The sequence below is a fragment of the Phaseolus vulgaris genome, chromosome 7, assembly GCF_000499845.2.
Source record: "Phaseolus vulgaris cultivar G19833 chromosome 7, P. vulgaris v2.0, whole genome shotgun sequence".
NCBI classification, from domain to species: Eukaryota; Viridiplantae; Streptophyta; class Magnoliopsida; order Fabales; family Fabaceae; genus Phaseolus; species Phaseolus vulgaris.
The window spans coordinates 38,789,228-38,803,590 of NC_023753.2; the positions used below are offsets into that span (position 1 = coordinate 38,789,228).

Sequence of the window (14,363 nt, forward strand, 5' to 3'; positions counted from 1 at the left end):
TATGTATTGCATTTAAGGAAATACAAACCTCAATTTCATTAAATCAAATAATTTTCTGGACATACATTTGATTATTTCTACTTCTTTTCCATATCTGTATTCATTGTTTATTTTTTTTCACATGAGAATATCTAACTCTCAACTTTAAGTGTTCAATCGTGTAAACCCTTAAAATGTTTGTCCTTTTGACATTGAGACATTGATAATATTATGGTTTCTTTATTGTGATTTTACTTTTATTTTGGAAAAAACTATTTAATTAATACTTGAAATAGTAAGGGTGCGGGTGTGAGAACATGTATGAGTATTTCCATTACCAAATGAGAATAAGGATGAAACAAAAATTTCATACTCATTAGAGATAGGAATGAGGATGTGAATGATTTTTTACTTTGGAGATGAGGATAAGGATAATCAAATCTTGCACTCGTCTTACCTTTTTGTCATCCTTTGGAATGAGTTAACTAGTGGAGTGATATCAAAAAAATCTTGTAGGTTTGATCGTCTCCTATTAGTTTGTCCCTGTGAAGGCAATGTTGCCTTCATTATGTTACTTTAGGTTGGAATGTAGACTTTGCGCTCATCATGTGTGGAGAGCATCCAGTATTCAGGGACAAGCTTCGTTCCTGGCCTCTTATGGTACAACACATATGTAACATGAATTATGAACACTTTTGGTACCAAAATTTTCTTACATCCTTTCTTGTTAGTTTGTAGTAGATGTTGTTTATGTTTGCATATGATACTTAAGTGTCTAGACTTCCAACTATTATAAGTAGTTTTAACATATTTCTCACTTTTCAGGTCATATCTTAGGCCAAACTTATCACATGCATGTCTAGCGTTAGAAAAGATAAATTTTAAAACTTCAAAGCTTTTAAAAAAATTTGAAAAATCATTTTGCATCATGTTGTTTTACCTTCTAGACATTTTAAGTTCTCTTCATATGTAATGCGAGTCTAGTTTAGGCGGAACATCTTCTTTTCAGTTCATAACTAATTCTCTTTGAGCTTTGCATTTTCAAAGGTAAAAGATCCAAATCTTTGGTTTAATTTCAAATATTGTTCAAGGATTTTTTTTTCAAAAGATCTTCATAAGAAAGATCATTCTTATCATTTTCATCACATGTGAATGTGATGAGTCAAATGATGTTTAAAAAGAAAGATTAAAGTTAGAAGTTTCTTCATTCTCTATGTATACCATGAGGCATAGATTCACTTGCTCTATGTGTGATCCAAAATCAGAGCATAAGTTTGAGTCTTCCCACATAGCCATCATGCTTATCTTTTTTAATATGGACTTTCTCTTATGCTTGGGGCACTCCATCTTCATGTGTCTTGGTCGTCTATATTCATGGCATATGATCTCTTGATCATCTTCCTTCCCTTTTTTTTTACTAATTTTTCATTGTCTTTTGATCTTTCATTTAAGAATCTCCTTAACTATTTTGACATCCTAGATATTTTCTTATTAGTTGAGTTGTTTGATGCAATTTTAAAAGTATCATTCTCCTCATTTATACACGAGGTGATATCAACTTGTGGTTAGTGGCCTATGTGGTGGAGTGTTAACCATGTAAACTCATTAAATAAAACATATATCTTGACTTTAATAATGATCTCATCATATAATTTAAGACATAAGGTGGTGAAAAAATGAAGAAAGTTCATATATTAGGCTTGTATAAGTAGATATATGAATCACTTGGTAAATGTTAGTCTCTAGTAGGAATATGTTAGTCTCTAGTAGGAATGTACTTAATACGTGTCTTTGAAAAAATATTTTTATCAATTGCATTGTACATTGGGATGTGATTGAAGATTCTAACATTGATGTAATGAATATATGGTGTATGCTAATGTGTGTGCAGTAAATGTTAGTCTCTGGTAGGAATGTACTTAATTTCAATGTGTCTTCAAAAAGATATCTTGAAAATTATATTGTACATTGAGGATGTAACTAAGGATTCTAACATTAATGTAATGAATATATGGTGCATGCTAATGTGTGTGCCTCTGCCTATGTTTGGATGTGCAACCATAATGGTATTAACACATGTGACTATAGTAGCATGTGTGATAGAGTGATAGTCTTATCGTATAAATAAAAATACCAGGTGATGGAAAATGAAAAATTAAAGAATGTTCATACATCAAATTTGGATAAGACATTAACCTCTCAATTAGATATTAGTATATAGTCTTTAGTAAAAATATGATTAATATTAATATTAATATGTCTTTCAGAAGACATTTTATGACCGTTACATAATACATTTTAAATTCCAAATACATATAAATTTTTTACATACACACTTGTATACGGATGGAAAGTTGTAACTTACTCTCCATTTTCTGAGATAGTTTAAAATTTAGAAGCACAAAGAACTCCATATAAGAAGTATAAAGTCAAATGTTGGAAAAAAAAACTATTTTGGCATATAGTAAATACTTACCATTTGCTGTACTTAATTAATTATTAAAAAAAATGTTGTTGAAAAAGAAATGATTAGATTGAGAGTGCAATTGAAAAGCTCATGAAAAAAATGATCCACAGGTATAAATGTATTAACTCAGAAGCCGAATATGGAAGGTCAAATGAGGTTGCCATTCTTAATCTAGAAACCAGTTAATGCATTCAAAAGATCACAAAAAGCTCGTGCTTGGCCAAACCAGAGTCTGAGTATTCCTATAAATTCAACCCAAACATTCATCTGTCACACATCTCATACTCATTTTTCATACCATATCAGATAATATAGCTCACAGTAACACATGGATTCCAAAAACATGGCAAAGAAGAACCTCAAAAAGACCAGAGGTCGTCAAAAGATTGAGATAAAAAAGATGAGCAATGAGCACAACCTTCGTGTCACATTCTCCAAGCGTCGTACTGGGATTTTCAAGAAAGCAAGTGAGCTTGCTACCCTCTGTGGTGTGGACATCGCTGTGATCATGTTTTCACCAAGTAGTCAGGTATATGTTTTCACCAAGTAAAGTTCTTTTCACGTGGTTTTCCATTCATTTCCATTGAGATTTGGTTTTGAAGTCTACAGAACATGAAAAATGTATGTGAGCAAGTTGATCTTGACTATATTTTGTATAAGGGTTGAGACACTCTTGAAATGTCTTTGTAAGGGTTAGGACATTCTTGAAGTGTCTTATTTTATTTTATTTATTCGATAAAAAATAAAATAATCAAGGTTGAAAAAAACTATATCTATAGTAAATAAAGACATTTAACATGTTACAGGATGCCTTTTTTGTATTCTCATAATTCTTTGTTATACATAGTGTGTTATTTAGTAGATTAAACATTAACATTTTATTTTGAGACATGTTTATGTAGTGTGTGGTAAAGTTTGTGATTTTCAAAGGTTGTTCATGGCATTAGATTGTTGAAAAGTGTCTTAAGTTGTATTATAATAGTTTATATTCTGTGATTGATCTATTACTTTTGTATATGTTATGAGATTGATCTTGTTCTTTTCTATATAAAGATTAAAACACCTCTCAAATGTTTCATTTTATTTTATTTATTTATTGCTAAAAAAATAGATATTCTCTTTCGGAAGCCCTAACGTGGATCCTGTTATCCAACGCTACACGGCGCAAGGACCACCTCCCCTCCTCACGTTGGACCTCAACGAGGCTCACAGCACCGTGGACGAGGGAGAACTCCATGCTCAACTCAACAACTTGTCTGACCAGATGACTGCGGAGAAGAAGCATGAAGAGGCTCTCAAACGTCTGATGAAGGTATGCATGTACTCAATTAATAGTTGTTGATAGGGTGACAGATTAGTCTTTGAGTTTCAAATCGTTTTTTAGTTAGTTGGGACAGGGTAGTCAGTCAATATTTTCTTGAAATTTATATCTTTTTTGTTTTATAAGAATGTTGAGTCACCCCTAAAATGTATCACATTTATTATATTTTTTCTTACTGATTAAAAAAACGCTCTGATGAAGGATGTGGAGGAACACTCTTGGTGGGCCATACCGATGGAAAACATGAATGATTCACAACTCGAGAAGTGCAAGAAGATGTTGGAGGATCTGAAGGAACGTGTGAATGAGAAACGTGAGAAACTCCTCCTTCAGAGCACTTTTTCTTATAACTCACAAACTCAGTTTTTCACAGGTGGAAACTCCTTTTCAAGTGTGAATAACACTGAGACTATACATCCACCATTGTCGTTGTAGAAATGGGTCTTGTTTGATAGATGGAAGCATTTTTGTGCCAATGTGCATGGACTCTCACGTGGAAGATCTACTCATGAGATGATGCCCTATTTAAGTTCTTAGTATCTGTTTGTTGATTTTTGTTAAGAATGAACACTGGCTTAATCGGTTTCATGTTTTTGACATGGTTTAGGATTGATTACCTAGGGTTCTAGTTTTCATTGTCTTCAATAATCTTCATCAAGTGTTGGTGAAGTGTGTTTTCTTTATGTAGTTTTTGTTTTCTGACCAGACACTGTAATAGGGCATGTAGTTTCCTCATGTTATGTTATTGGAATGAAAAGGGCATCTCACTAAAAATAAATATCTTTTTTTTTTTTAACTTAGTTGAGTATTTTGAATTTTGTTCACATTCTTGAAGAAAAATCCAATAATATATTATTTGAAATAAATTTTATACCAAGTTACTAATTATATTTTAATTCAAATAATACATAAAAATTAATAAACAATATGAACGAAAAAATCTTACGTTGGTCTAAATACACTTCATTATTTAGAAAGCTCTTTGGATTGGGATAATTTAGAATTACTTCAACCTATACTCTAAATAAAGAAATGTAGTAAGAATTTTTTATAAGCAAATAATAAAATGGATAAACTAGAGCATTTCAAAGATATTCTAACCCATATAAAAGAAATTCGAGACATATCCATGTTATTGAAAATTACGAAAAGATTCGTATACGACAAAAAAAAAACCTTAGAAAAAAATAAACAGTGATTAAAACATAGGCTAAATCCAATTTTATCATATTTATGTTTTATAGGCTTGTTATTTGGAAGCTAAATTATAGATGAATCAAAACGTTTTGTATATTGGTCGAAACTTTCCTCAAATACTTTAAATTTATTTTATTTATTTTTTACAAATTGAAATATTAACAAATTGTATGATTTTACTTCTATCACATACTAATAATCATTATAACTATTTAATAATTTTGGTTTTATAATAAATAAAATAATTTAATAATTATAATTAATTTTAGTGTTGAAACTATATAATAAACTATATAATTTAATATTAATTTTAGTTTTTATTTCAAGTACTAATATATTGATAGTCAATGCTAATTATATACAAGGTCACTATCACTTACTTAATTATTTAATAAAATATTAAATCATTAATAATTAAACTAAATGTTACTAGTATTATATGATTATAAAATGATCATATTATTAAAAAAAATTATTAATTAATTAAACCTGGAAAGAGTAGTCAAACATCATTTTTCTTTTCATTCACATAAGGTTGACTCGGTGAAGGATTGTGATTTTAAAAATTGATAAGATGTGTGTTTATGGTGGTATTTTAAACCAAGATCTTTGGAATTTTGAACTAATTTTGATTGTTCTTGCTTCCACCAAAATAGGTCGAGTTGAAGAGATCTAAAACAGATTCAACAAGGTTTTACCCATACGTTGAAAGAATAGATAAGAGAAAAAAATATGGATCAATACCTTATATATTAATTTAAAAATTATTTTATAAATTTTTATTAATAATAAAAACTATTTTAAATATATATCAATGATTAATTATTTTTTATGTTTAAATAATAGTATATATTTTCTTTTAATATAAACGAGATTGATCTTATACATAATCACTTTGTAAGAAGACAAAACTTACGTATGCATCTCCTTAGATGTTTTTGACTTGTTCAATTAGAATTAGAGTTACACTTGAGTAATCCATTTTTTTACATTTTTATAAGCAAATTATTATTAAGATATAAAACAAATCGATTCTAATTATAAATCAAAGCCAGAAGCTCTTATATAAAACTATATCTATATTTTGTCATTAAAAAAAATATTATGAATGAAAAGTGATACATTAACAATATATAATTTTTTCTTTATCTAAAATTTTAATTTTTGTATAAAATAAAAAAAATCATTTTTTATATTATTAATTAGAAATTATATAGTGGAGTATTTACCAATATACCACCAGGTTCTCAAGCTTCCATAGCAGAAAAAAATGAAACATTAATTTCAGGAGTTTTTCTAGCTCCTACTCATGATGAACCAATATATCTGTCAAATTTCAACATTTTTTGTTTTGTTTTGGAGAAAGGGTACAGAAGAGAAGAATTTACATATAGAATGAATCAATAAAGTACTTTATGAAATTTTGATAATCCTTAACCTTGGTGCTAGTGCTACAACAATGCAAAATCATTTGAAACTATGAATTAATCTCGCCTTGTTGCTAATGGGACAACTTCTGCAAGAGGTGTTGAGAGAGGTGTTGGGATAGGAGATGTTCTGCAGAGAGGACAAGTTGGATGCAGCCTCAACCATGGATCTATGCACTTCAGGTGAAACACATGTTCACAATCTGGCAATACCCTTAGCACATCAGAACTTTTGTAATCTCCCAGACATATGGAACAGCTTGTTGCAGTGGAATCAGATTTCCTCTGCTTGGCTTCAGAGTACAGCATCTTGGGGTAGTTCATGATTGTGGCTTCATCTAGTCCAACATCAACAATGGTGTGGTGTGGCTCAAGGAATTGTGGGCCAGTGGAAGTTCTTCTCCTGGGAGCAGATGGCAACTGTGACCTGGTGCAGAAGTAGGAGGTGAGTGTGATGGTTGTGATAAGCAGAAGAATCCCAATTGAGATTCCTATGCCCATGCCAAAGCCACTTATGTTGCTGGAGCCAAGGAACCCAGATGAATCAGTTGTGTTGTTCTCCATCTTGATGATATTTTTTAGTATTTCAGAGATACTTCAACTCTTATACAAGAGACGAGAACTTACTCAAACCTGTAACCTTGAAGAGACTTAGTCTTCCTTACCTTACCTTTAATCTCTTGTAATCACCCAACTGTTATGACTTTGCACCTCTAACCATTATTGTTTTTAATAGATCTATACGAACCAATGGTTTCAGACACCGATCAAAGTAAGAAAAATATGTTAAGAGTACCTTTTATGTTGATGATGATATGAAATCATGCAAAAAGTGGTTGCTAGAAGATGGTTTTGGATTGAAGGAGGTTAAGAAAAGTGTTTATGATAGCCATGGCGTTGCAATGAAGAAGTGTTGGTGATTTGGGTTGTGGAAGATTTGATGCTAGAAAGTCAACGGAAAGAGAGAGAGAGAGAAGGTTAAGAAATGAAGGGTTGCGTTTGAATGAAGGAAAGAGATGTATTTAGGATTAAGTAATGAGGCATTGCATGTGAATACATTCCAGTTTCTCAACGTTAGATTATGTTTACATGTTCAGTGGTTTGTTCAGGTCAATGATCCCTGATGTCAATATTTCCATTGATTTCTTTCTTTCAAAGATGATTATATTAGAAAACCTTATCTGTCACTGGTCAATGCTTGAGAATGGCCACGTTCCATGCATTACTGGGAAAGTTGTGAATCAACTTTTATTATTTTTTGGCTTATAGTATGTTGTAGATTAAATGTTATGCTTCATCATTGCAGATTAAATGTTACGCTATTTTTTTAATTTAACCTTTTGTACATATAGGTTGTACTTATATTAAGTATATAGGAAATAATGCTTTTGGAAATTGTCTTCACTTCGTTTTTATCGTTGTTGATGGAGATCCCACGTCGACAGAGATAAAGATATTTCATTGTATATAAATTAGTGCAAACCTCTATGAACCGATTTTATGGGATTGAGTTAAACTTAAAAAATCCATTTTATAATATGGTATTAGAGTCATTCTCACGTACTTTTCACATATAGACTTTCAACTTGATTAGTTCCCCTCTAGTTAATTTATTATATAATTGTAGTTTAGTTTTGTAATCAAAAGTATTTTTCTGTTTCACCTGTGTAGTTAAAGCCATCACCAACTACATTAATAGCAAAATATATTTTATTTAATAATAGAATCCTTAAGTTTAAAAAAAGTCAAACTGCACTAGAGTAAACAAATTGCGTATGGATCAGCCCTTCTATTTTAAATTAAAAGTATGAAATATATTAATAATTGGATCAAACTCTTGTAAGGTAGTGAGATGATTAAATGTACAAGTTAAAAATAATAATTGTATGACTATAACACTTGATTACATGAGAGTATATTTTGATAATTTTGTAATTTATAATATATTAATGGCAGTTTTAAACGTTAACTTTGTTTGATCAATATAACAAAATTGACAAATTTCAGTAGCTAAATCCACTTGCACTGCTTTAATTTTTATATCTAAAAAACATAAAAAAAAAAAACTATAATATTTTGACATTTGTACTCTTGATCCGTCACAACATCGTTTCTATTAATATAAAGTCATAATATTATGTATACATTTTTTCTTAAATTTTTTATTTTTTCTCGTTGTAACTAAATTAAAAAATAAAAAAAACTTGTTTCTATTTTTTTTAAGAAAATCTAAAGGTGACAACCATAACTTAATTTGAATAACTTATATATATATATATATATATATATATATATATATATGAAAAATGCGTTAAATGGACATATGAGGTGACAACTATTCCTTAAAAAAGAAAAATTCCTTGATATAGGACTAAGTGTCATAACATTAAGAATTTTTTTAAAAAATTATAAGATAAAAAATAAGGATGAGTGTAATATTATTTAAATAGAGTGGTTAAGTATAATCTATTTTAAAGCATGATTACATAAACCACTGGCTTCGCACATGTGAAGTGGCCAATTATTTTATGCATATAACCCAAATAGGGTTCATAATATTATTTAGTGTTAAATCTTCTTTTAAAATTAAAAAAAAAAATCATTTCATCTGTTAACATGTTTTGTTTTTAATTGTTTTTTTTTATACTTTTTTTCTGAACTCAATGTCAAAATTTTGCTCTTCTTCGATTGAGTGTTTGGCTTCTTCTCTGACTTTTGATTTCAGTCCCTCTCCTTCTCGTGGTTATACTTGTTTTTTTAGAAAAAACTATTTTGACAGCTCATAATTTTGTCTTAGTTCTATTTAACAACCCTGTATATTAATAAAATATTAAATTAAAATATTAATAAAACTAGTTATAGAATGGTAATATAAACTTTGATGAATATCGAACTACCAAGTCCCATTATTTTATTTATGAGCGTGTTTAGACAACTTTAATGTCAGTTTGATAACTATATATAATTTCAAAACACTAATTTACAAATGATCAAGTATCAATTTTCATTGCTAATATGTTTTATTTTACACAAATCCTTCTTTATCTTCTCCCAAGTGTGCATAATCAAAATAAAACATCTATTTAAGACATGCATAATTCATTTACGAACTTATTTGTCACCTTATCAATGTCACTAATAAAAAAACATGTATGTTGTGTGGAGTGGAGTGCATGAGTAAAAAATGAGATGGGAGTGGTTTAAACAGAAGAGAAAAAGATTAGGATAAATATGTAATATTAATAATAAAATAGAAGGGATGTGTGTTCAGCAAAAGAGGGAATGTAAATAGAAAGCAGCCTAATAAAAACATTGTAAGATGATATGATTTAAGCAGTTTCTTCCTGCACCCCACATTTTTCTTCATGTACCCCCATAAGGTTGCGCAAAGACAAAACTGACCCTATATAAAACTGTACATTTATTTTGTGTGCATTCCGGATTATGATATCCAGAAAATTTTCAGATTGGCGCTTCTAGTAAAATTTTGGATTGGTGCGTCCAGTAATCTCCTGGATTAGTGTTTTCGGTAGTACATGAATGAGTTAATCCAAAATAAAAAAAAATGCAGAACATCCATAATTGAAAAAATCATTGTGGATCCGACAATCCATAATTCAAAATATGTATTCTGGAATCAAAAATCCATAATTGAAAAAAAGCATTCCAGATTTAGTAATCCAGAAATCAACAATTTATGAAAACTTTATTTCTGGAACACCCTCTCATTCAAAAAACAACATGATTCACTTTCAGATTGATGAAATCCATAGCACACTCTTAGATCCCGAATTCAAATAACAGGTGAAGGTCAGTTTCGGAATTTACAAAATTATGGGGGTGTAGGAAGAAAAATGTAGGGGTGCAGGAAGAAACTGTCAATGATTTAATATGGGCTTATAAATCTGATCTTCTTCATCCAGCCCAATGGCACTGTGGCTCCAGCTCAACAACAGCAAGTTTGCTTCTGTAATTCAACTTGATAATTGTCTCACGAATCATTGATTATTTGATTATTTTAGAACAACTTGTTCACACTTTTCTACAACATTGGTTATCTATTTTTTTTTACATAAAGCAAAAAAAGAAAAGAAAATATTACTAAATTTTGAAAAATATATAATAATTTAAAAAAATTAAAATTAGACTATTACAATCTATATGAAAAAAAGTATATTAAAAACTGATTATTATTTAAAATGTACAGATTTGGTGTAACTCCGACTCGGAAAGTGTTTCGGGAAACGTCTAAACACAACTATTGTAGCACTTTCAGAAGTCGTTTCACACACAAACAAAGTCGTTTGATTGAAACGAAGTCGTTTGATTGAAACGAAGTCGTTTTGCATATAAACTACATTCGTTCTTCGACGGGATGAACGGCCGAAGTTAACGTGTGAAAACCGAAATTCGCACTTTACCGCACGCAGCGACTCCGTGTGGTTTGGGGAAACCTTCTAGAATATTCTTCCATGGAGGTTATCAGAGGACTAGCGGCCGCGATCGTGGTGGTGGTGCTTGTGGCGGCGTTTCCGGCGGACGCCGGCGACAACAATCGAGTATTCTCTCCGTGCACCGACACGCAAGTGCAGAGATCCGACGGATTCACGTTTGGAATCGTGTTCGCGCCGAAGGACAAGTTCTTCTTGAACAACAACAGTAGCGTTCAGTTGTCACCGTGTGATACGAGACTCTCGCTCTCCAATTCGAATTATCAAATCTCTGTGTTCAGACCCAAGGTCGACGAGATCTCGCTCCTCACCGTTAACTCCTCATCATTCACCGCGGTTCGTTCTCGGTTTCTATGTTTTGTTTTCTTAATTTGGATTTTAGATTGGTATAGTTTCTGTTGTTGGTAATCGAAGTAACCGAAGCCAATTTCTTTTGTTATTTCATAACTTGGTTAATTTGTATTTTTTTTGAATTATTGTTTGTTACTCCAAAATGTAGCACTGAACTACGATAATATGTTTTGATGTGCCAATTGACTAGAAAGTATTGATGAAACCCCGATTTTCGCTGGACTTTGGTTACAATGTAAATCCTGTGGTGCTTTATTCATAGCTGCAGAAACCTTGGTGCATGTGGAATAGAAATCTTTTATTTTGGGTGAGATTTTTTGTTTATGTCTAAATTCAAGCTATGCTTGTTTGAGTAACTGGAAAATGTGGAGTTGGGGGATTTGGAAGGAAGCTTATTTCTCCTCTCCTTGGTAGAACATACAAATATGGACGTTTTAAAGTGGAGTGCAACTCATAGAGAATACAAATTTGGGCCACTCCAATGGTATGAAAGAGAGTTTAAATTGTTTTTTAGTGAAACATGAGATCGAAACCTTTGTCTCGCTCCATTTTCAATTCTCTTATTATTTTCCTCTTTCGTATTGTCAACTTACTGAAACATTTATTGCCTCCGTTTTATAGCAAAATTCAAATTTGTTTGGCGCGCTTGTTGAGCCTGATTAGTTCCTGTTCTGTCAAAAGTGAATGAGGCTACAAGTTTGAGCAAGGTCACTGACCAGTCCAAATTGATTGACATTTGACTGAACTGATTGTTTAGTCATCCAAACTTATTGATTCAGGCTTAGACACTAGAGTGGCCAAAATACATGATACCTTTAAAAATACTTCAACACTCATGTAATAAATCTATGAAACACCAAAGCGACTCTGGCGCAAACATTGAACATGAAACTGACACAGATACATGACATGACATGATGTCCAATATATAAGATACTGCAACATTCAAGACACCGGTAATATAATTCTCTGAAGTAACTAGATGTAGCTGATGTATACCTTTCACGATGTTGGTAGGATTTTGTAGGTGTTAGCTATAGGATAGAATCCTTATAGCAAAGGGTCCAACGCCCCTTATGGCAATTATGCGCTATCTCAGCATGTATGTGCAATAAAGTAACCTCCCAGTTTTGACTATAGTCAGAATATCCTGGAGTTGTTTGGGTTTCATACAGATTGATATGGGGTTGGGCTTAAGCGAATGAAAGGCCAGCTTGTAATAGTTCCTAACCCTTGAACTGTGTGGATTGATTTCATCGTCAGTCTGGTTAACTTATATTTTTTGAATCTGTTGATTAATTTGTTTTTTATTGTTTTGGGTCTGTTAATTGTTTTCCTTGTGCAGGACACGTATGGCTATATGGTTGCATTTGCTGGCCGGAAATATGCAGCAAGGTCTCCTCCCGCTTTTGTTGCAAACGGCACATATACTGTTACCAGTTTTACTCTTGTAAGGAGAGGTTTTTCTTTTGAAAGTAGTGTTTTGATATTTGTGCTCATAATCATGATCCATACTAAGAACCAACTGAACCTGTATCTGCAGGTCCTTGAGTTTAAGAAGGGCAGACTGCAAAATTTATACTGGAAAAGAGATGGGTGTGCTAAATGCTCTAGTAATTCGAAAGCTGTGTGTCTCAACAATCAGGATTGTGCACTACAAACATCCAGTTGCAAGAGTCATGGAGGAACTGTGGACTGCAGCATAGGTATACAATTGGCATTCTCTGGCACAGACAAGCACCTTGCAGTTTTCAATTCTTGGTATGAAGTGAAAAACCTTCGCCAATATTCACTGTATGGCCTTTATTCAAATCTGAGAGATTCCCTCACTAGCCAGTATGACCAGTTTTTCTAATTCCCTGTAGTTCTTTTTTTTTTTGTTCTTTTTTTCTTGTGCCATTCTGTTGTGATTTGCTCTTGTTATTACGTTATCCACATCCCAACCCTTCTCTTATCAATATATTTGTGAGAACCCAGAAAGATGGCGTGTATATTTGTATGCCAAAGTTATTTTTATTATGCTGGAAGGAGTACAAAACATATGAATTTGTCGTTGACTGAACTGTGTTGGCTTGGAGAGGCCATATAGTGTGATTGAAGAATGTAGCCTGTCCAAACTTCGACCAAACAAGCATGAAAAAACCTTCTAGTTCCACATGAATTATTGAGCAATGCATGTTTTGCATCTAATATTGGAGAAGGGAGGATTTAATTAGGAAATAAAGCCATTATTGTATTGGGTGCCAAAAAAGTGCTCCAAGTGATCTGATGGTAAATAAATTGAATCTTAAGTATTGTTCTGGTAAAGATGCAGTGGTTCATCAAAGAAGAATGAAAATTAGAAGCAGAGTTCACGATTGATAATCTAGGTATTGTTTCCTTGGGATTTTTAGCAACTTTAGATTTGAAAGAATCTTCTATGTATGAAGTTTTGACCTTTAATACGTTCACTAAATAATTTTGGATATTAACATTACCTACAAATATTTATAGTGATGATTATATGCACTATACTATTCATGTCATTTCAAATCATTTCACCATTTAAAACATTACAACAACAAAATCCTCATATTTAAAACGCAGCTTATAAAAATATTTTGTTTTTTGACCTCAGATCTTTTCCTTATTTTGTCTCGATCTATTGTTCTTACTATTGTTTACAGTAGTCTCTTTTTATACATGTCTAAAATCATCATATATTTTTTTCTTTTGTTCATGGATGCCATTATTTAAATATTAAATATTAAATTAAAAATTTAATATGTGTATGTAATGTAATTGTAAAACTTTACTATCATAATTTACAAGATATATTTCTGTATCCCAATTTTTGTTCTAATTTTTATTTTATGCATTTCTAAAGTATTTTTAAACAATAATATATAATTGTTACAAATTTATCATATTTTATTTACTGTGTGATAAAAATTATTAAAATTACTTGTATTTTAAAATTAATTATACTATACGTTATATATAAATCTAATTCTATGTGTTCTAAAGTTTTTAATAGAAAAGGAAAACTGCGTTATTTCTCCCTTCATTCCTCTAGAAATTAAAGCATGTATATGACATTTTTTTAAACATGAAGTGTAATCTAGTCTATTTATCTGTTGTTGGTGTTTTAAGATTTGGAATGCACGGTAATTTTGTTCTGATATATGAGT

The 14,363-nt window shown here is 31.1% G+C and overlaps 3 protein-coding genes across 3 annotated transcripts; 2 read left to right on the plus strand and 1 right to left on the minus strand.

The window, feature by feature from the left end:
* The first annotated feature begins 2,774 nt into the window (after positions 1–2,774).
* On the plus strand, positions 2,775–4,202 carry LOC137829473 (agamous-like MADS-box protein AGL62). Its single transcript, XM_068636274.1, has 3 exons — positions 2,775–2,975; positions 3,558–3,758; positions 3,969–4,202. The coding sequence occupies exons 1-3, from the start codon at positions 2,775–2,777 to the stop codon at positions 4,200–4,202; spliced, it is 636 nt and encodes a 211-aa protein (XP_068492375.1).
* Positions 4,203–6,358: 2,156 nt separating this feature from the next.
* Positions 6,359–7,434, minus strand: LOC137830733 (RING-H2 finger protein ATL70). The gene has a single exon (XM_068638231.1). It carries the CDS (start codon positions 6,953–6,955, stop codon positions 6,449–6,451), a length of 507 nt encoding a protein of 168 aa, XP_068494332.1. The 5' UTR covers positions 6,956–7,434; the 3' UTR covers positions 6,359–6,448.
* Positions 7,435–10,594: 3,160 nt separating this feature from the next.
* LOC137830734 (uncharacterized) lies at positions 10,595–13,250 on the plus strand. The gene is made up of 3 exons (XM_068638232.1): positions 10,595–11,178; positions 12,539–12,643; positions 12,737–13,250. Exons 1-3 carry the CDS (start codon positions 10,864–10,866, stop codon positions 13,046–13,048), a joined length of 732 nt encoding a protein of 243 aa, XP_068494333.1. The 5' UTR covers positions 10,595–10,863; the 3' UTR covers positions 13,049–13,250.
* The last annotated feature ends 1,113 nt before the right edge of the window (positions 13,251–14,363 follow it).

What these genes read in the sequence shown, in the direction of transcription:
- LOC137829473 (XM_068636274.1), top strand. Translation starts at nt 2,775, where the DNA reads ATGGATTCCAAAAACATGGCAAAGAAGAACCTCAAAAAGACCAGAGGT. An exon ending in TGTTTTCACCAAGTAGTCAG is followed by an intron (nt 2,976 to 3,557) that starts GTATATGTTTTC and finishes CTAAAAAAATAG; the next exon opens with ATATTCTCTTTCGGAAGCCC. An exon ending in CTCTCAAACGTCTGATGAAG is followed by an intron (nt 3,759 to 3,968) that starts GTATGCATGTAC and finishes GCTCTGATGAAG; the next exon opens with GATGTGGAGGAACACTCTTG.
- LOC137830733 (XM_068638231.1), bottom strand. Translation starts at nt 6,955, where the DNA reads ATGGAGAACAACACAACTGATTCATCTGGGTTCCTTGGCTCCAGCAAC.
- LOC137830734 (XM_068638232.1), top strand. Translation starts at nt 10,864, where the DNA reads ATGGAGGTTATCAGAGGACTAGCGGCCGCGATCGTGGTGGTGGTGCTT. An exon ending in ACTCCTCATCATTCACCGCG is followed by an intron (nt 11,179 to 12,538) that starts GTTCGTTCTCGG and finishes TTCCTTGTGCAG; the next exon opens with GACACGTATGGCTATATGGT. An exon ending in CTGTTACCAGTTTTACTCTT is followed by an intron (nt 12,644 to 12,736) that starts GTAAGGAGAGGT and finishes CTGTATCTGCAG; the next exon opens with GTCCTTGAGTTTAAGAAGGG.